The sequence below is a fragment of the Phocoena phocoena genome, chromosome 18, assembly GCF_963924675.1.
Source record: "Phocoena phocoena chromosome 18, mPhoPho1.1, whole genome shotgun sequence".
Taxonomy (NCBI): Eukaryota; Metazoa; Chordata; class Mammalia; order Artiodactyla; family Phocoenidae; genus Phocoena; species Phocoena phocoena.
In genome coordinates this window covers 48,073,241-48,088,774 of record NC_089236.1, presented here as the reverse complement: position 1 = coordinate 48,088,774, position 15,534 = coordinate 48,073,241, and the positions used below count along the sequence as shown (strand labels likewise).

The 15,534-nt window shown below is 40.6% G+C and overlaps 1 protein-coding gene across 1 annotated transcript; it reads left to right on the top strand.

Annotated features, from left to right (window-relative positions):
• The first annotated feature begins 62 nt into the window (after positions 1 to 62).
• Positions 63 to 13,601, top strand: MZT1 (mitotic spindle organizing protein 1). Its single transcript, XM_065896292.1, has 3 exons — positions 63 to 129; positions 8,879 to 9,024; positions 13,578 to 13,601. Exons 1-3 carry the CDS (start codon positions 63 to 65, stop codon positions 13,599 to 13,601), a joined length of 237 nt encoding a protein of 78 aa, XP_065752364.1.
• Positions 13,602 to 15,534: the final 1,933 nt, after the last annotated feature.

Below are 15,534 nucleotides of genomic sequence, written 5' to 3'. Positions count from 1 at the left end.
GAGAAAGGAAGGCGCTCCACTTCCGGGTCAGGCCCTTCGCTCGCCCCCCCTCGGCCTCCGCCATGGCGAGTAGCAGCGGCGCCGGGGCGGCGGCGGCGAATCTGAATGCGGTGAGGGAAACCATGGACGGTGAGTGCCCGTATCGCCCCCTTTACCTTGCTTCGGTTCCCCAGAGCCCAGGCCCTCGGGCGGGGGTGGGCCCACAAGGACTTCTGATCCACCTCTTGCCTAGATCGGCATCTTTGGAGATCCTCCCAAGGGACCCGCCAGGGCTGCAGGGCTGATGGCCCCATCCTTTGAGAGTCGTCTCTTCGCTCCTGTGTAGTTCGTCGCGAGTATGTCGTTGCGGACCCACGTCAGCCCCGCGAGCGCTCCGCCCCTCCGGCGGCAAACCCCGTGCGCCGCGCACATCCCGCGCCCTCTCCCAGCTGTACGCCCACCTCCCCGCGTCCTTCCTCCAGCGCGCTCATTCCACGCCCCCCTCCCGCGCAGGGTCCCCGCGTCCCCCCTATGGTATCGGCCTCGCGCTCCCCGCCACCCCGCGCCGCAGCCAGTGCCCTGGGCGCCTCGAAAGCGCCCCAGACTGCAGTCCCTTTGCGGACAGTGGCCTCGAGTGTTTGGTCACCCCCACGGCCTTTGTCTCTTGCACTTAAGCAGACGCGTTTCAAATACCCGGTGGAGGAGCAAGTTGTCCCTTCATCAAAATTGCCCAGTTTCGTCTTGGAGCAGGTGATGCCGGTGTCCGGGGGGCTGTGGGCGTATTTTTCCGTTTCGGAGCTTGGAGCACGCGGGTAAGGCGTACCCGCAAGTAGTAGGGGGAAAAAAGCGTCTTGGAGTTATCCTCTCTCTTTCTCCTCTCTTATGCCGGCCCTGCCACTTTATACGCCTGGTGGTGGGCTTGGACAAGCTACTTAAACGTCTTTGAGCTTGCTTCTTTTTATTCTGTAAAACACGTTTACTACCTCCCAGGGTTGTAAATATTTAAATAAGATAGCCAGGTAAAAACATCTCGAAGGTGACCATTGAAAGATACTTCTTGTGTTATTTTTGTGTATAAGACGTCATCCCACTTGCAGACGCTTTCGTTGTCCCCATTTTATTTGCATCCATCTCTATATGAGTGTTTGATAGATGGTAAACATTGGTGTTTGCACTTTCGAGGGGATACCCACATCGGCCTCTATCTCTGTCAAAACATGGAATTCTCACTAAGCAGTGTCAGCCTTCATGTCGTGTCTTTGTCTCCACCGTAGGCTCCACTTCCTTTTAGAGCCCCTCCTTATGGACTTGAATTAATTTATTTTTGGCTGTGTCCGGTCTTTCGTTGCAGCGCCCGGGCTTCTCTAGCTGTGGTTCACGGGCTCCAGAGCGCGCAGGCTCAGTAGTTGCCGTGCAGCATGTGGGATGTTAGTTCCCCAAACAGGGATCAAACCTGCGTTCCCTGCATTGCAAGACGGATTCTTAACCACTGGACCACCAGGGAAGTCCCCTTATGGGGACTTCTGATAAAGCTTCTGGCTTTTTCTGCCCTGGAAAATAGCCTTTTCAAAGAATTATTTTTATTATTAGAGCCTTTGCGTCTAATATTTTACTTACCAAGTATCTGCTTTGCCCTTTTTATGAAAAATAGAATTTTGTTAATATTATATTCAGCCTGTTTTCCCATCCTTCTAGATGTATCACAGCTTATTAGTTTTATTTTGTGAGTGGATATAGGTACATAGAAACTATATGTGTACAACATTATTGTCTTTTATCTTTGCTTGGAAGCCAGTGTGGTTTCTGAACAGGAAGGAGCATGTATGGCCGGATTTCTAGTCAATTTTCTTATGTTAGCTGTGCATAGGTTCCTTAATTATATGGCCACAGGATTCCATTTGAATAGAAAACTCTCATTTTCTCTCTGATGGAACTCCTGTTATAGAAATGAGAACTGATCATTTGTATTGGTTACATCATCAAGATTTTCACCGAGAGAACTTTGTGTAAAATGAAGATTATAGAGAGTGTAAGAACATGAAAAAGTGGAGAAAGACCAGGTTTTTTTTTTAAACCAACATTGACGGAGAGAATGTGAATTAAAGAACACTGCTTCTCTACATGCAGTTTGCCCACAAACCAAAAGGTAAGAAAGAAAGGCCCCAGGTTGGCAGTGGCTCACATCTGTTAAATGTGGCAGTTAGATCCTGTCGTGTCCATTGGAACTCCAGACTTACAGAAAATCACTGCTATCATGCCATAATTGGGTCCAAAGCAATCATTTCACATAAAAATGTGAAGTTTATTGCAAAGTTAATGAAAATATTTTCCATGCTGCCTGTAATGATTGAGGCACAGTGGGAAACATAGAGCACGTGCTATTAATAATTGACCATACACTGAACTGAAAATGTCCTAAATGTAGTCATTTCATAAACCCACCTTCATCCACTCTCGTTCTCAGACACAGAACTTTAAATTGCCCAAGGGACTGGGCTGACCTACTCAAAAACCATTATTATTTGAAATTCTGTTAATGTGGGGTTTCACCTGTATTCAAATCTCTCTGTGAGAGCCAATCTGAAATGTTCAAAACTTTTTGGGTCTGACTGCCCTCCTTCAAGATCTAGTATATTTCTCCTCATCCTCTTCTACCTGCCTCCCATCAGTATTAGAGCCAGCTAAGTGATTTAATATTTTAATTGATGTCAGATGATTTGCAGGGGTTGTAGAATTCGGCTATGAATATTTGTAATTTTATTGTGAAATGAAAGGATTTTCATAAAGGTACTTTAGACAGGAGAGCGGTGGACTTTATTTGTCTGCACAGATCACTCTGAAAGGAAGCTGATTGATCCTGGCCCTGATTTAGTATAGGGTCTATTGCATAAGGGCCTCCACTCTCTCTTAGATCCTCAACATTCTCTTCCTGCATTTCCTTTTTAAAATATCAGGCTCTTTCAATTACCTTTCTCCCTCCTCCAATGTACTTTATTGCCCCTTTTGCTTTTCAACGTTTTGAAATTTTAGATACTCTTTGTTGATAGCTTCATACTAATTCTTATTTTCTTAAAGTTCTAGAGTTTTCCTTATGCCCTAATTTTTTACTACTAGTAATTACGTTTTTTGGCAACTGTGACTCAGATGTACCTCTTCCCTGCTAGAGGCTTCGATGTAATACAATTGTTCCTCAGTATTTTCAGAGGAATTTGTTCCAGGACCCCACACACCCACCTAATACCATAGTCTGTGGATGCTCAAGTCCATCATATGAAATGGAAGAATATTTGCATATAACCTCCATACATCCGATTGTATACTTTAAATCCTCTCTCAGTTATTTATAATTCCTAATAAATGTGAATGCTATGAAAACAGTTGCCTGCACATTCATGGCAAATTCAAGGTTTGCTTTTGGGAACTTTCTGGAATATTTTTCCCCAAATATTTTCAATCCACAGTTGCTTGAATGCAGTGTGGAACCCATGGATACGGAAGGCCATCTGTTCTACTTTATGTATCAGATAGTAAACTAGCAAAAGGAGTGAAGAGAGTCCACGGTGTACAGGGCAGTGTCAGTGAAGCAAACGTATAGCCCATGCTTCCACCATCAATCCCGTTGCTCATGTGAGACCTCCCCTTCCTCCGCCTCTTCACTAATCTTTTTCAATTCTTCACTTATCTTAGATTTGACCACTTGTCTTAAACTCTCCCATCCATGCCGCCCACCAGTCTTTTCTCCGTAATTGCAATAACTTAGCTGGACTCCCTCTCCACACGTGTTCTACCCCCTTCCAGGATCCATTCTATGTTTTGCAGCCAAAATCTTTAAAAAATAAAAATCTCATCTTGTCACACTCCTGTTTTATGTCTTCTAATAGCCTCCCAAAGTTCTCAAACCTTTAATAGGGCCTTAGTGGATTTTCATGTCTGCCTCATCTCGTATTTTACACGTATTCAGCCCCCTTAATTACACAGCCTTCACATGAGCCTTTCAATCTGTGAATTTACCAAGGTCTCCCCAGTGTAAGACCTCATGCACAGTCTGTTTTCTTGGCTCCCAGTCTTTGCCCGTCCTCCTGCCTCTACATTAGTCAGGTTGATTTCTAGTCATCCTCGAAGTCTAAGCTTACTTGTCACTTCTTCAGACAAGTCTTTCCTAATTTGTGTCCTTCACAGCTAAGTAAGATGCCTTGTAATTTGTTTTGGAAGTATGCTGTCCTTTTCCGTCATTTTACTTGTCATAACTGGAATCAGTTGTTGTTTTAATGTATGGCTCTTTTAGACTGTACTGTCCATGAGGACTGGGACCATATCTGTTTTGTCCACAACTACATTTCCAGCAGTAGCATAGTAGGCACAAAATATATACAGGTACCAATTATACAGTAGACACTACAGAAATATTTATTGACTGATGACAGACAGTATGTGAAGTTAGGATGTAATGATCAAAGTGACTTTTAAAGAAAGCTTAACGGAAGAAATACTAGTACTGAGATGGCCCTGAAAGACAACGTGGAGTTGAATGCAGCGAAGAGAAAAGCATGAACAAAGGCATGAAGTCAGGAGTAATAAAAATATAAATAAAGTATAAAATATTTATAAAAATATAAATAAAACTATAGCATTTATAGATGAGGGTCTACCATGAGGAGAAAACTGGAGAGAGGAGAATTTGAGAGAGAACTGGAGAGATGATGACACAGTTGGAAGAGAGTCAGAATGTGGGTTGTAGTTGTCTGTTGCCCTGTAACAAACCACCCCAAACTTGGGGGTCTAAAACCACAACAGTTACTTTTCTCTCACAGTCCTGGGTGTTGCCCAAGCTCATCTAGATCAGGGGTCCCCAACCCCCGGGCCGTGGACCGCTCCCTGTCCGCGGCCTGTTAGGAACCGGGCCGCACAGCAAGAGGGGAGCGGCGGGCAAGCAAGTGAAGCTCCACCTGCTGCTCCCCATCGCTCGCTTTAACGCCTGACCATCCCCCTCCCCCCGGTGGAAAAATCGTCTTCCACAAAACCGGCCCCTGGTGCCAAAAAGGTTAGGTTCAGGACCGCTGCTCTAGGTAGTTCTCCCCGAGAGTGTCTTGTGCATTGCCATCAGACAGTGCTGAGTCTGGAGTCATCTCAGAGCTTACTCACATACCTGTTGGTTGATGCTCCTGTTAGCTGGGCCCTCAGCAGGGGCTGCTGTCTGGAACATGTGGGTTTCTTCACACTTGGAGGCTGGTTCCAAGGAAGAATGTCTCAAGAGAGAGCCTGGAGAGAGCTCTGTTGCCTTTTTAACCCAGCCTCTGAAGTCGTGCAGTGCCACTCTAGGGAATGCCGTCTTCCATGAGCCCTGAGCTCTGTTTGCCCAGAATGCAAGGCCCTGACTGCTCTCTCCTCCTGCTGTTCCGGTTGTGTTGACAGTGAGTAGCAATGAGGGATGAAGTAACATCTACCTCCAGATAAAAAGCAGACTTGCTGTGGGCTTATTGTAAAAGTTGAGATTCCCCAAGCTCAGTTCTTCAGCTGTGAATGTGGTCTGTCAATAATAATGTATTCCCTCACAAGGTCAGAGGAGAAAAGCTGCCTGGTCATTTCAGTGTTTGATGAAAAGTTATCAATAAGACTCAAATTTTTTTTTTCTGATTTTAAAGTCTTAGCCAAAGAAAACTGTACATTTTTAACATGATAAAATATAGCTGCACGAAACCAGCACCATCCTTAACATTAATGTTATGTGCATTTTAAATAAAATTGAAAATACCTGCTTTCAGTACCTTTTTAAAATATTGATATGAAAATTTGCGAATAGCACAGGATAGGGGAAAAAAGACTATCAAAAAGGACATGAGGGCTTCCCTGGTGGCGCAGTGGTTGAGAGTCCGCCTGCTGATGTAGGGGACACGGGTTCGTGCCCCGGTCCGGGAAGATCCCACATGCCGCGGAGCAGCTGGGCCTGTGAGCCATGGCCGCTGAGCCTGCGCATCTGGAGCCTGTGCTCCGCAATGGGAGAGGCCACAACAGTGAAAGGCCCATGTACCACAAACAAACAAACAAACAAACAAAAAGGACATGAAACTGTTATTTGTAGGTCAAATGATTATCTGAGTAGCAAACAAAAGAGAATCAATAGAAAAACTGTTAGAAGCTTCAGTAGATTTGTTAAGGTGGCTAGCTACAAAATAAAAATAAGTAATGTCCTAGAGTATTGGCACTAACCACTCAGAATATGCATGAGTGAGGTGGAAATCCATTTATGAAAACAATCCAAACAAAAAATTAAAGAAATTGATCATTCACTATCAAAATTAATGATGATTGAGCACTTGCTGCAACTTTCTGCTCCAAGCATATAAAAATGACAGGAAATAACATTGAAATACAATGGTCAGCATAACCATGTTCAAAAACGAGAAAAGGAAGTCTCCGTTGATTAGAAAGAGAGAGGTTCCCCCCAAAGAACAGAGCAGATGGGAACCATAGCAGGGGGTTGGGAATGAAATGGGGGGAAGGATACTGCCCTGCCTGAGTGAAGCCGGGGGCCCAAATTGTGCCATCTGCCAGGCCAGGGATTGAGAAGCATCATCCATGTGTCTTGTGGGTCTGGAGTCAGGATGCTTCCAGAGGGCTGAAGCCAGTGTGAGACCACCCATTCAAGAACAGCCAAGGATGTCCAAGAAAAACCTCCTGTGGAAGATGAGCTTTCCGCCAAAAGTCACAGAGCACCTAAGGTAGATGAAAAACAAAAATAAACAACTAACATGAAAATGAAAAAAAGGGGAAAATGAGAGAAAGTAGTAGTAACAGCTGACCCTTTTATTGAGCACTGTCATATGCCAAACATATGTGCGTCCTTCAATCCTCACAACCGTCCTATAAAGTAAGTACTATCATTATCCCCATTTTCTAGAATAATGAAAGAAAGGCACAGAGCAGTTATCTTGCCTAGTAAGTAATGAAAGTGGAAAATGAACCCAGGTTGTCTGCCTCTGGAGAGCACACTCTTAACCACTCTCTTTTGCTGCTTGTTTCTATGTGAAGCAGAAAACAGAAATCTCAAAAATGGCTAAAGATAAAAACATATAGCCTCCAGTAGGTAAAGGCAGAAACAACAGCCACAAAATAAGTAGTGGTTATAAATAAGCGTTTAGTTGTGAAACCAGAACATGTGATTATGGGGGGAAATTAGAAATCTTAAAGTAGAGTTATTGAAATAAATTCAGCAGATAACATGAATAACAGCCTGAATACAACTGAAAAGCAAAGTATGTTGGAATATCAAAACTGAAGAAATGAAAACGGAAAGGGCTGTCAGCTTCCAGCCAAGATAGAGTAACAGGGACTGGATTTACCTTCCTACCTGAAACAACCAACAGAGTCCAGGCAAAACATGCAGAACAATGGTTTTCAAGACACTGGACATCAGGCAAGGAAGGACAGTGATTCCTGAGAGGCAGGAAACAAACGAAGTGAGCCAGATAGCTGCCCCAGCTTCCTACCTTCAGAGTTTTCAGGCCACAGTGCAGTGGGGGGAGGGGAGTAACTCAGGCAGCACCCAGGGGGCACCCTGAGTTGAGCAGCAGCTTAGGGTTCAGGGAGACCAAGGCAGGTAGAGTTTTCAGGACAGAGTACCTGAGAGGAAAGAGCCTGCACCCAGAGAGAATTCTGGAGATCCGCAGAGGGGTCTCCCTCAAGTACTCAGCATAGCATTGATCACATGTGCAAGGAAAGTACCCAGAAAGCTGGGGAAAGAGCCATTTGAAAGGATTAAAGGGCTCCACAGAACTGGGGATAGAGCCTGTGTCTACTAGCCAGAGTGGAAAACTTCATAATTCACAAGACATTGTGTGGTATTAATTAGCCCTATGCTAAATGGGACTCTGGTCCTGACTAATGAATCTTAGAGGATCCCAAAGGATCAAACTGTTTATAACCGTATCTCATTACAAAGCTTGAGAATATGTATAGAAATACAGAAATATCCAGCACCCACCAAGGTAAAATTCACAATGTCTGGCATCCAATCAAAAATTATTAGGTGTGCAAAACAGAAGAATATGACCCATGATGAGGAGGAAATTTTAATCTGTTGAAACAGACCCACAGTTGACACAGATGTTAGGATTAGCAGATGAAGACATTAGAACGGTACTCCATGTGTTCAAAAAGTTAAGTAGAGGAATGGAAGATAAAGGTTTTTTAAAAGACTCAAATTGAACTAGAGATGAAAATGAATGTAAGGTATGAAAAAGTGGGAATGGCCCATATCATGAACATCATGAATATTGTAAAAGTTTTCAGAAGGACTTAGACTTAAGTTAATGGATGGCTTAATATTATTAACGTGTTCATTCATCCCAAAATAATGTGTTTTCATACAATTCAAATCAGAATCTAAATGGTATTTTACTGACTGAGCAGTTCCACTTCTAGGAATTTATTCTGATAAAATTAAGTTACTATGTGCAGATACTTATTACAATATTATTTTAATGGGGGAAACATGAGACCATCTAACAAAATAGCAGTGGTTAAGTAATGTATAATGTTTCCATAAAATGGAATGTAACATGACTAATTAAATTACATTGTAAAAGAATACTAAAAAGTGGACAAATGTTCAGAATAATCTTGATTATGATATATGAATTTTAGATAGATATTCAATGAGTGGTAGAATGTAAACCAAGATGTAGAAAGCAGTTTTGTGGAGGGAGGATGTAAATTTATTTTTAAGTTTCTAGAGCTAGGTAAGGGGAAGATAGTATTACATGCCAGTTTCCAAATCTAGGGATGCTATGCTAGTTCTCTGGTATTATGCAGTATTACATGAATTAAAAACAGAAGTATTAATGTGCATGTTTTAAAATGTTATAAGATTTTGTTTTTAAAATTTTCTGTCTTTTTACAGTTCTGCTTGAGATTTCAAGAATTTTGAATACTGGATTAGATATGGAAACTCTGTCTATATGTGTACGGCTCTGTGAGCAAGGAATTAACCCAGAAGCTTTATCATCAGTTATTAAGGAACTTCGCAAGGCCGCTGAAGCATTAAAGGTAGAGATTTGTATATTAACTCTCTAAGTACAGATGCTTTTGTTAAATGATTAATGATGAAGTTATGTGAAACATTCTAAACATGATTAAGCTAGCATCTATCATCATCAGGAGAAATTCTGACGGCCAGGAGCTTTGTAGCATATCTGCAGATCACAAAATTTGCTGCTATCTGGACCATGTTGCATTTTCTTAGAAGTTTCCAGTTGTGTTTAGAATTCTCCTTGTATTGTGGGTAATAGTGTCTACCCCCAAAAAGATATGCTTAAGTCCACCACCTGTGACTATGACCTTATTTGGAAACAGTGTATCTGTAGGTATAATCAAATTGAGATGAAATCATAATGGATTAAAGACCAATGTTCTTATAAAGACAAGGGAAATTTGGACACATATATACAAAGCGCACACCATGTGACGACACAGACACGGGGGAGAATGCCAGGTGATAACAGAGGCAGAGATTGGAGTGATGGCGTCTACAAGCCAAAGAAGGCCAAGGATTGTTGGCAGCCACCAGAAGCTAAGAGGCAAGGAAGGGTGCTCTGCTAGAGCCTTCAGAGAGAGAATGGCCGTGCTGACACCTTGATTTTGGACTTCTGCCTCCAGAACTATGAGAGAATACTTTTCTGTTGTTTTAAGCCACCTAGTTGGTGGTACTTTGTTACGGCAGCCCTAAAAATCTAATACAGATTCACTACTGGGGAGTGGGGTGCTGCTGTAAGAAATAGCTAAAAATGTGGAAGTGGCTTTGGAATTGGGTAATGGATAGAGATTGGCAAGTTTTAAGATGCATGATAGAAAAAGCGTAGATTGCCTTGAAGACACTGTTGTAGGTGACTGTAGGTGTTATAGGTGATTCTGGTGAGAGCTCAGAAAGAAGAGAGAACTTCAGTCATCTCAGAGAATACATATATCGCTATGAACAGAATCTTGCTAGAATATGAACATGAAAGGTGCTTCTGGTGAGGTCTCAGATGGAAACGAGGAACATTAGTTATTGGACACTGGAGGGGAAGGCCATCCTCGGTATAAAGAGCACTTGGCTGAATTATGTTCTGCTGTTGAAAGGAAAACAAAACTTGTAAACAATAACTTGGATGTTTGCTGGGGAAATTTCCAAAGTATGGAAGGTGCAGCCTTATTTCTCCTTGCTGCTTACAGTAAAATGTAGGAGAAATGAGAAATTGAGGAAGGAACTGATAAGCAAAAATCAACCAGCACTTGCTTTGGGAAGTTCTCAGCTTACCCAGGTAGCATGCTCTGGAAAGAAGGCCGAGAGTGTGGCTGGACAACCTTTTGGTGAAGAGATTAGGTTGTGTGACTCAGATGCAGTCCACCATCTCAGCACGAAACCATGCCAGCTTGGACTGAAAGGAGCCAGTACAGGATGAAATGAAGGAAAGCTGCCAGACTTCTGGGATTGCACAGGCAGGAACTGGCTTTGGAGCTACGTGGCTGTGAATGTATGCTCATCCTTCAAGAAGAGGGGAGAGCGCTTCCCTGGTGGCGCAGTGGTTGAGAGTCTGCCTGCCGATGCAGGGGACATGGGTTCGTGCCCCGGTCCGGGAGGATCCCACATGCTGCGGAGCGGCTGGGCCCGTGAGCCATGGCCGCTGAGCCTGCACGTCCGAAGCCTGTGCTCCGCAACGGGAGAGGCCACAACAGTGAGAGGCCCGTGTACCGCAAAAAAAAAAAAAAAAAAGAGGGGAGAGTGGCTCAGAGGCCAGGAACTGCTGAGGCCAGTGGGCTGGACTGCCAACATGGACCCAGAGGACCACTGTTTTTCAAATTCACATTCACCACCTTTTTTTACTTTTTTTTTTTTTTCTTTTTTTTGTGGTACGCGGACCTCTCCCTGTTGTGGCCTCTCCCGTTGCGGAGCACAGGCTCCGGACGCGCAGGCTCAGTGGCCATGGCTCACGGGCCCAGCTGCTTCGTGGCATGTGGGGTCTTCCCAGACCGGGGCACGAACCCGTGTCCCCTGCATCAGCAGGCAGACTCTCAGCCACTGCGCCACCAGGGAAGCCCCACATTCACCACCTTTTAATTGCTGAGACTGGAAACAGGAAAAGCATTGTGTTCCCTCTCTTGCTTGCACACACTATGATTTTAAAATCTCACGATTTTTATTTCCATGTTTATGTAGCACTCACTCACCATGAATACTGAAACTTCAAGTCAGTCTCTCGTAAACCTTGTCCAAGGACAAAATGGCTTCTCTCTATCCTTTCCTTTGAGGATGTAGGCGTATAAAACCTGTAGCTTACCCATCTCAGATTAAGTTACTCTCCAATAAGTTCCAATAATTTGGGTCATTGGTTTTGTGCTTTTTAAAACTTTTTCATTATTAAATCTGGCACAAAAAGGTAAACAAGACACATTTACAGAGCAAAAATTTATCATAAAGAGAATACCTATACAATTCTCATTGCCAGCATCCTAAAAGTTCCCTTATGCTCCCCCATCACTAACCTCTCTTTCCCACTACCCACTCCAGTAACTACTGTCCTGATTTTTATGGTAGATACTTTCTTTTAACAATTTTACTGACTAAGCATGGATCTCTAAACACCAGTTTCATTTCGTAAGATTTTTGAACTTGATATAAATGGAATCTTGCAGCACCGTTCTTTTTTTAAGTGTAAAATTTATATAGATTTTAGTATATTCACAGAGTTGTACAGCCATCACAATTAACTGTAGAACATTTTAATCACCCCCAAAAGAAACCTTATACCCATTAGTAGTCATTCTCCATTCTCCCTTTCTCTCAGCCCCTAGGAAGCATTAATCCACTTTGTCTCTATGGCTTTGTCTATTACACACATTTCATATAACTTGTGACCTTTTGTCTCTGGCTTCTCTCACTTAGCATAATGTTTTCAAGATCCCTCCATGTCGTAGCATGTATCAGTACTTTATTTCTTTTTATTGTCAAATAATATTCCATTGTATGGATATACCATATTTTATCCATTCATCAGTTGATTGGCATTTGGGTTGTTCCCACTTTTTGGCTATTATGAACAATGCCAGCACAGTATTTTTACTGGGTTATTTCATTTGACATTATGTTTATGAGGTTCATTTCTGTTGAGTATAGCTGGAGTGCATTCCCTTTCACTGTAATAACCATGTTTCTTTGTACAAATATACTATAACTTATTTATCCTTCCTACTATGAATGGATATTAGGTTGCTTCCAGTCGGGAGCCATTACAAATGTGCTGCTGTTAGCTTAGTTCTCCATGTCTCCTGTTGCATGTATGTGAGCATTTCTGTTGGGTGGGTATCTAGAAGTAAAATTGCTGGATCATAGCTTATGTGTAGCTTCCACTTGAAGAGGTAATGTGAAACTTTACTAAAGTAGTTGTATGAATTTATATCCCCACCAGCAGCATATGAATTTCCCTTGCTTCACATCTTTGCCAACACTTATTATTGTGAGTCTTTTTAATTTTAGTTGTTCTGGTAGGTGTTCATGAATTTGTCATTTTATTGGCATTTCTCTGAGTACCAGTGAGATTGAATGTGTTTTCACATGTTTTTTGGCCATTTTCTTTTGTGAGATATCTTTTCGTGTAGCTTGCCCATTTTCCTGGGTTGTCTGTCCTTTTCTTTGTGGGTAGTCTTTCTTTAAATATTTTTGAAATAAACTTTTTGTCAGATATACATGTAAGGTTTCTGATTTTTTTAATCAAAAATTTTAAATAATTATAAAAACTATTCAGATTTTCTGTATTTTAACTCACGACTGTTGCTTTCATATGACAGAAGAATAACTGAATAATACAATAAGAATAGCTAATATTTATGAGTACTTTTCCTTTTGCCAAACTCAGTGCACCAAAGGCTTTCCTTGCATTGTTTCCTCTATAATCACAACAGGGATGTGTATTACAGCTAGTAGTAGTTTACCGCTAAGGAACCTGAAGCTATGGTGACTAACTTACTTCTCTCAGGACTTACAAGTAGTTGAGTTGGGAGTTGAACTCAGACCCTCTGACATCAGAGTTGTTAACTGTTAAGTTTCTACCTACAGTAAGTTCTAAAAAATATCTGAGCCTGCTATTTAAGAAAGGATGAAAATGGTGATTAGAACTGGGTCAGTGGACTATAGCCTGGGAACTTTCCCTGGCTTAGTGTTGTCTCATAACCCTGTTGATAAAAACAAAAGGTATCATAGCCTTTCATCAGTACATTTCTGAAATTCCAGTGGAAGAGGATTTATTTAATATACATCTTCCACAACTATAAGAATTTTTGTTCACCTATGCTGGAGTTTGAAAGAGAATAAGGAGGCAGCATAGGAAGAGATTTTTGTATGTAATGCAATTTGAATGCTACTGTTAGCCTAGCAATCAGTTCAAAAGGTAGTTCAAAGAATGTACTGCAAAAAGTGAAAACCAATGCATTATCCTGATAAAAGTTCTTTGGTATATGTGGGGGAGGAGTTGTTTGTTAATAACAGTGCAGTATTGACAAATTTATTTCCATGGTGTCTCTTTTTCCATGGTTTTATTATAATGAATCATACTTTCTTGTTCTAGGCTGCTGAAAATATGACAAGCTGACTTTCTGAAGAAATCCTGGTGAGATATGTCAAGCTCTGCAAGAGGATTGAAGATGGCATTGTAGTTAAGAATGTACAATGAAATCACTGCATGTAGCAATGTGGAAACGTTGTCCTTTTTAAAAGAATTATAAAACCATAGCTTTATAAATCAGTGAAAGTGGCTTATGGAGAAAACTATCAGTTGTGTTTACACCACATCTTTTTTTTTTTTTTAACAGTTCTAATGCTTTGGCACTGCTGTGTTCATATTTATGTGTTCCTTATTTATAGCTCGGATAGCTTTAATTTTCTAAGCAGTCTGTCTATCAGATGTGCACATCTGCTGTGCCTGGTTGAAGTATAGTGGAACCCTTCAGTAGTAATGTTGTAGTTATGACTTGTTGACATTTCCATTATAAACTTTAATTTTGAATTGTTTATGCGAAATAACTGTGGATTTATGTTGTATTAGGCTGGAAGTTGACAATTTCGGCTACCAGTTGTGGATTTTGACTTAGATTCATTATGCATATCAGAATCTTGTTTTTTATGAGCATGGAAAAACATTTGTTGTAAACTGCTCTTTAACAAAGAATATTTAGTTTTTTAAAACATAAAGTTTGACTGGCAGTTAATATTGTGAAGCAGATCATATTTGTATTGATTGAAAAATGAAACTTAGAAACTTAGATTTTAAAAGTAATGACAGTGCTTAGTTTACTATTATTTATCATTTGAATCATTTAAATTTAGTGAGAATATTAATAGAGAATATTAATTCTTATTAATAAATAAATATTTTTCTTTCTAATTTTTATACTCTGTAAATCACGGCCTTAAAAATAATAACGCATAATGAAACAATTCCAACATGAAAAGTCTTTTTTACTTTTGTTACATAAAAATAATTTGAGTGCTTACTTAATATACCTTGAGTGGTTATCTAGTTAATCACTAAATAGATGGTGTCACTCAACAAATAATGTTAATTATTTTCTGAAGGAATAAAGGTTTCCAGTCATTAAACAAAAACCAAATAATCAAGTGTTCTGTATCAGGAATTCTAAATATGCCTTTCTAAGATCATTTTTGTGTGTCATTATTTTTACCCTGAAAGTTTTAACTAATTGAAGTGATGGTTCAAAATAAATTTTAGAAAACTTAGGATAGCATGGATTCTGTTCCTGTAACAGAATCTCAGTGGAATACTTTTCCCAAGACAAATACAAATTTAATCTGATTTTTAAAGACTTTGTTAGCTTCCATTTAAATGATAGTATAGGGTCTTCCCTGGAAATCCCGTTCAGTGGTTAAGACTCCACCTTCCAATGTAGGGGGTGCGAGTTTGATCTCTGGTCGGGGAACTAAGATCCCACATGCTGCAGGGTCCAGCCAAAAATTTTTTTAAAAACTGATAGTACAAGCATATACTCTTTGGTAGCATTTTTTGTTCTTCAGGCAAACCAAAGTGATTTTAATAAGGCTTAATAATATTTAATGGCAACCTTCTGTTCTATTTTAAAAATCTAGTCTTTTGACCACTTTGACTTTTTAAATACATGACATCTTTACCAAGTGCACTGAAGGTCTATTATGGGGAGAACTGGTTGGGAGACAATAAAAGTTTTGATTATAAGTCATTCATTTAATTAAAAAGTATTGCCAATACTGCATGTTGTTATTTATATACAATCAGAAAAAGGACATTCTTGTCAAGTTCCAAAATTTGTATATACTTTTAGGTCATAAGAGTTAATAGTTTTATTTATGACTTTGTAGATTATGTTATTTATGTGTGAAACAAAGCAGGAAAATATATTGAGAAGGAGTTATGTTTATAGAGGACTTTCTTAATGTGTTACATTTCTTAAATGTAAACATATATTTCTAATGCGTACTTAAGTAATGTTTAAGGAAACCAAAGTAATCCATTGTTGTGCATGTTGGCAGTG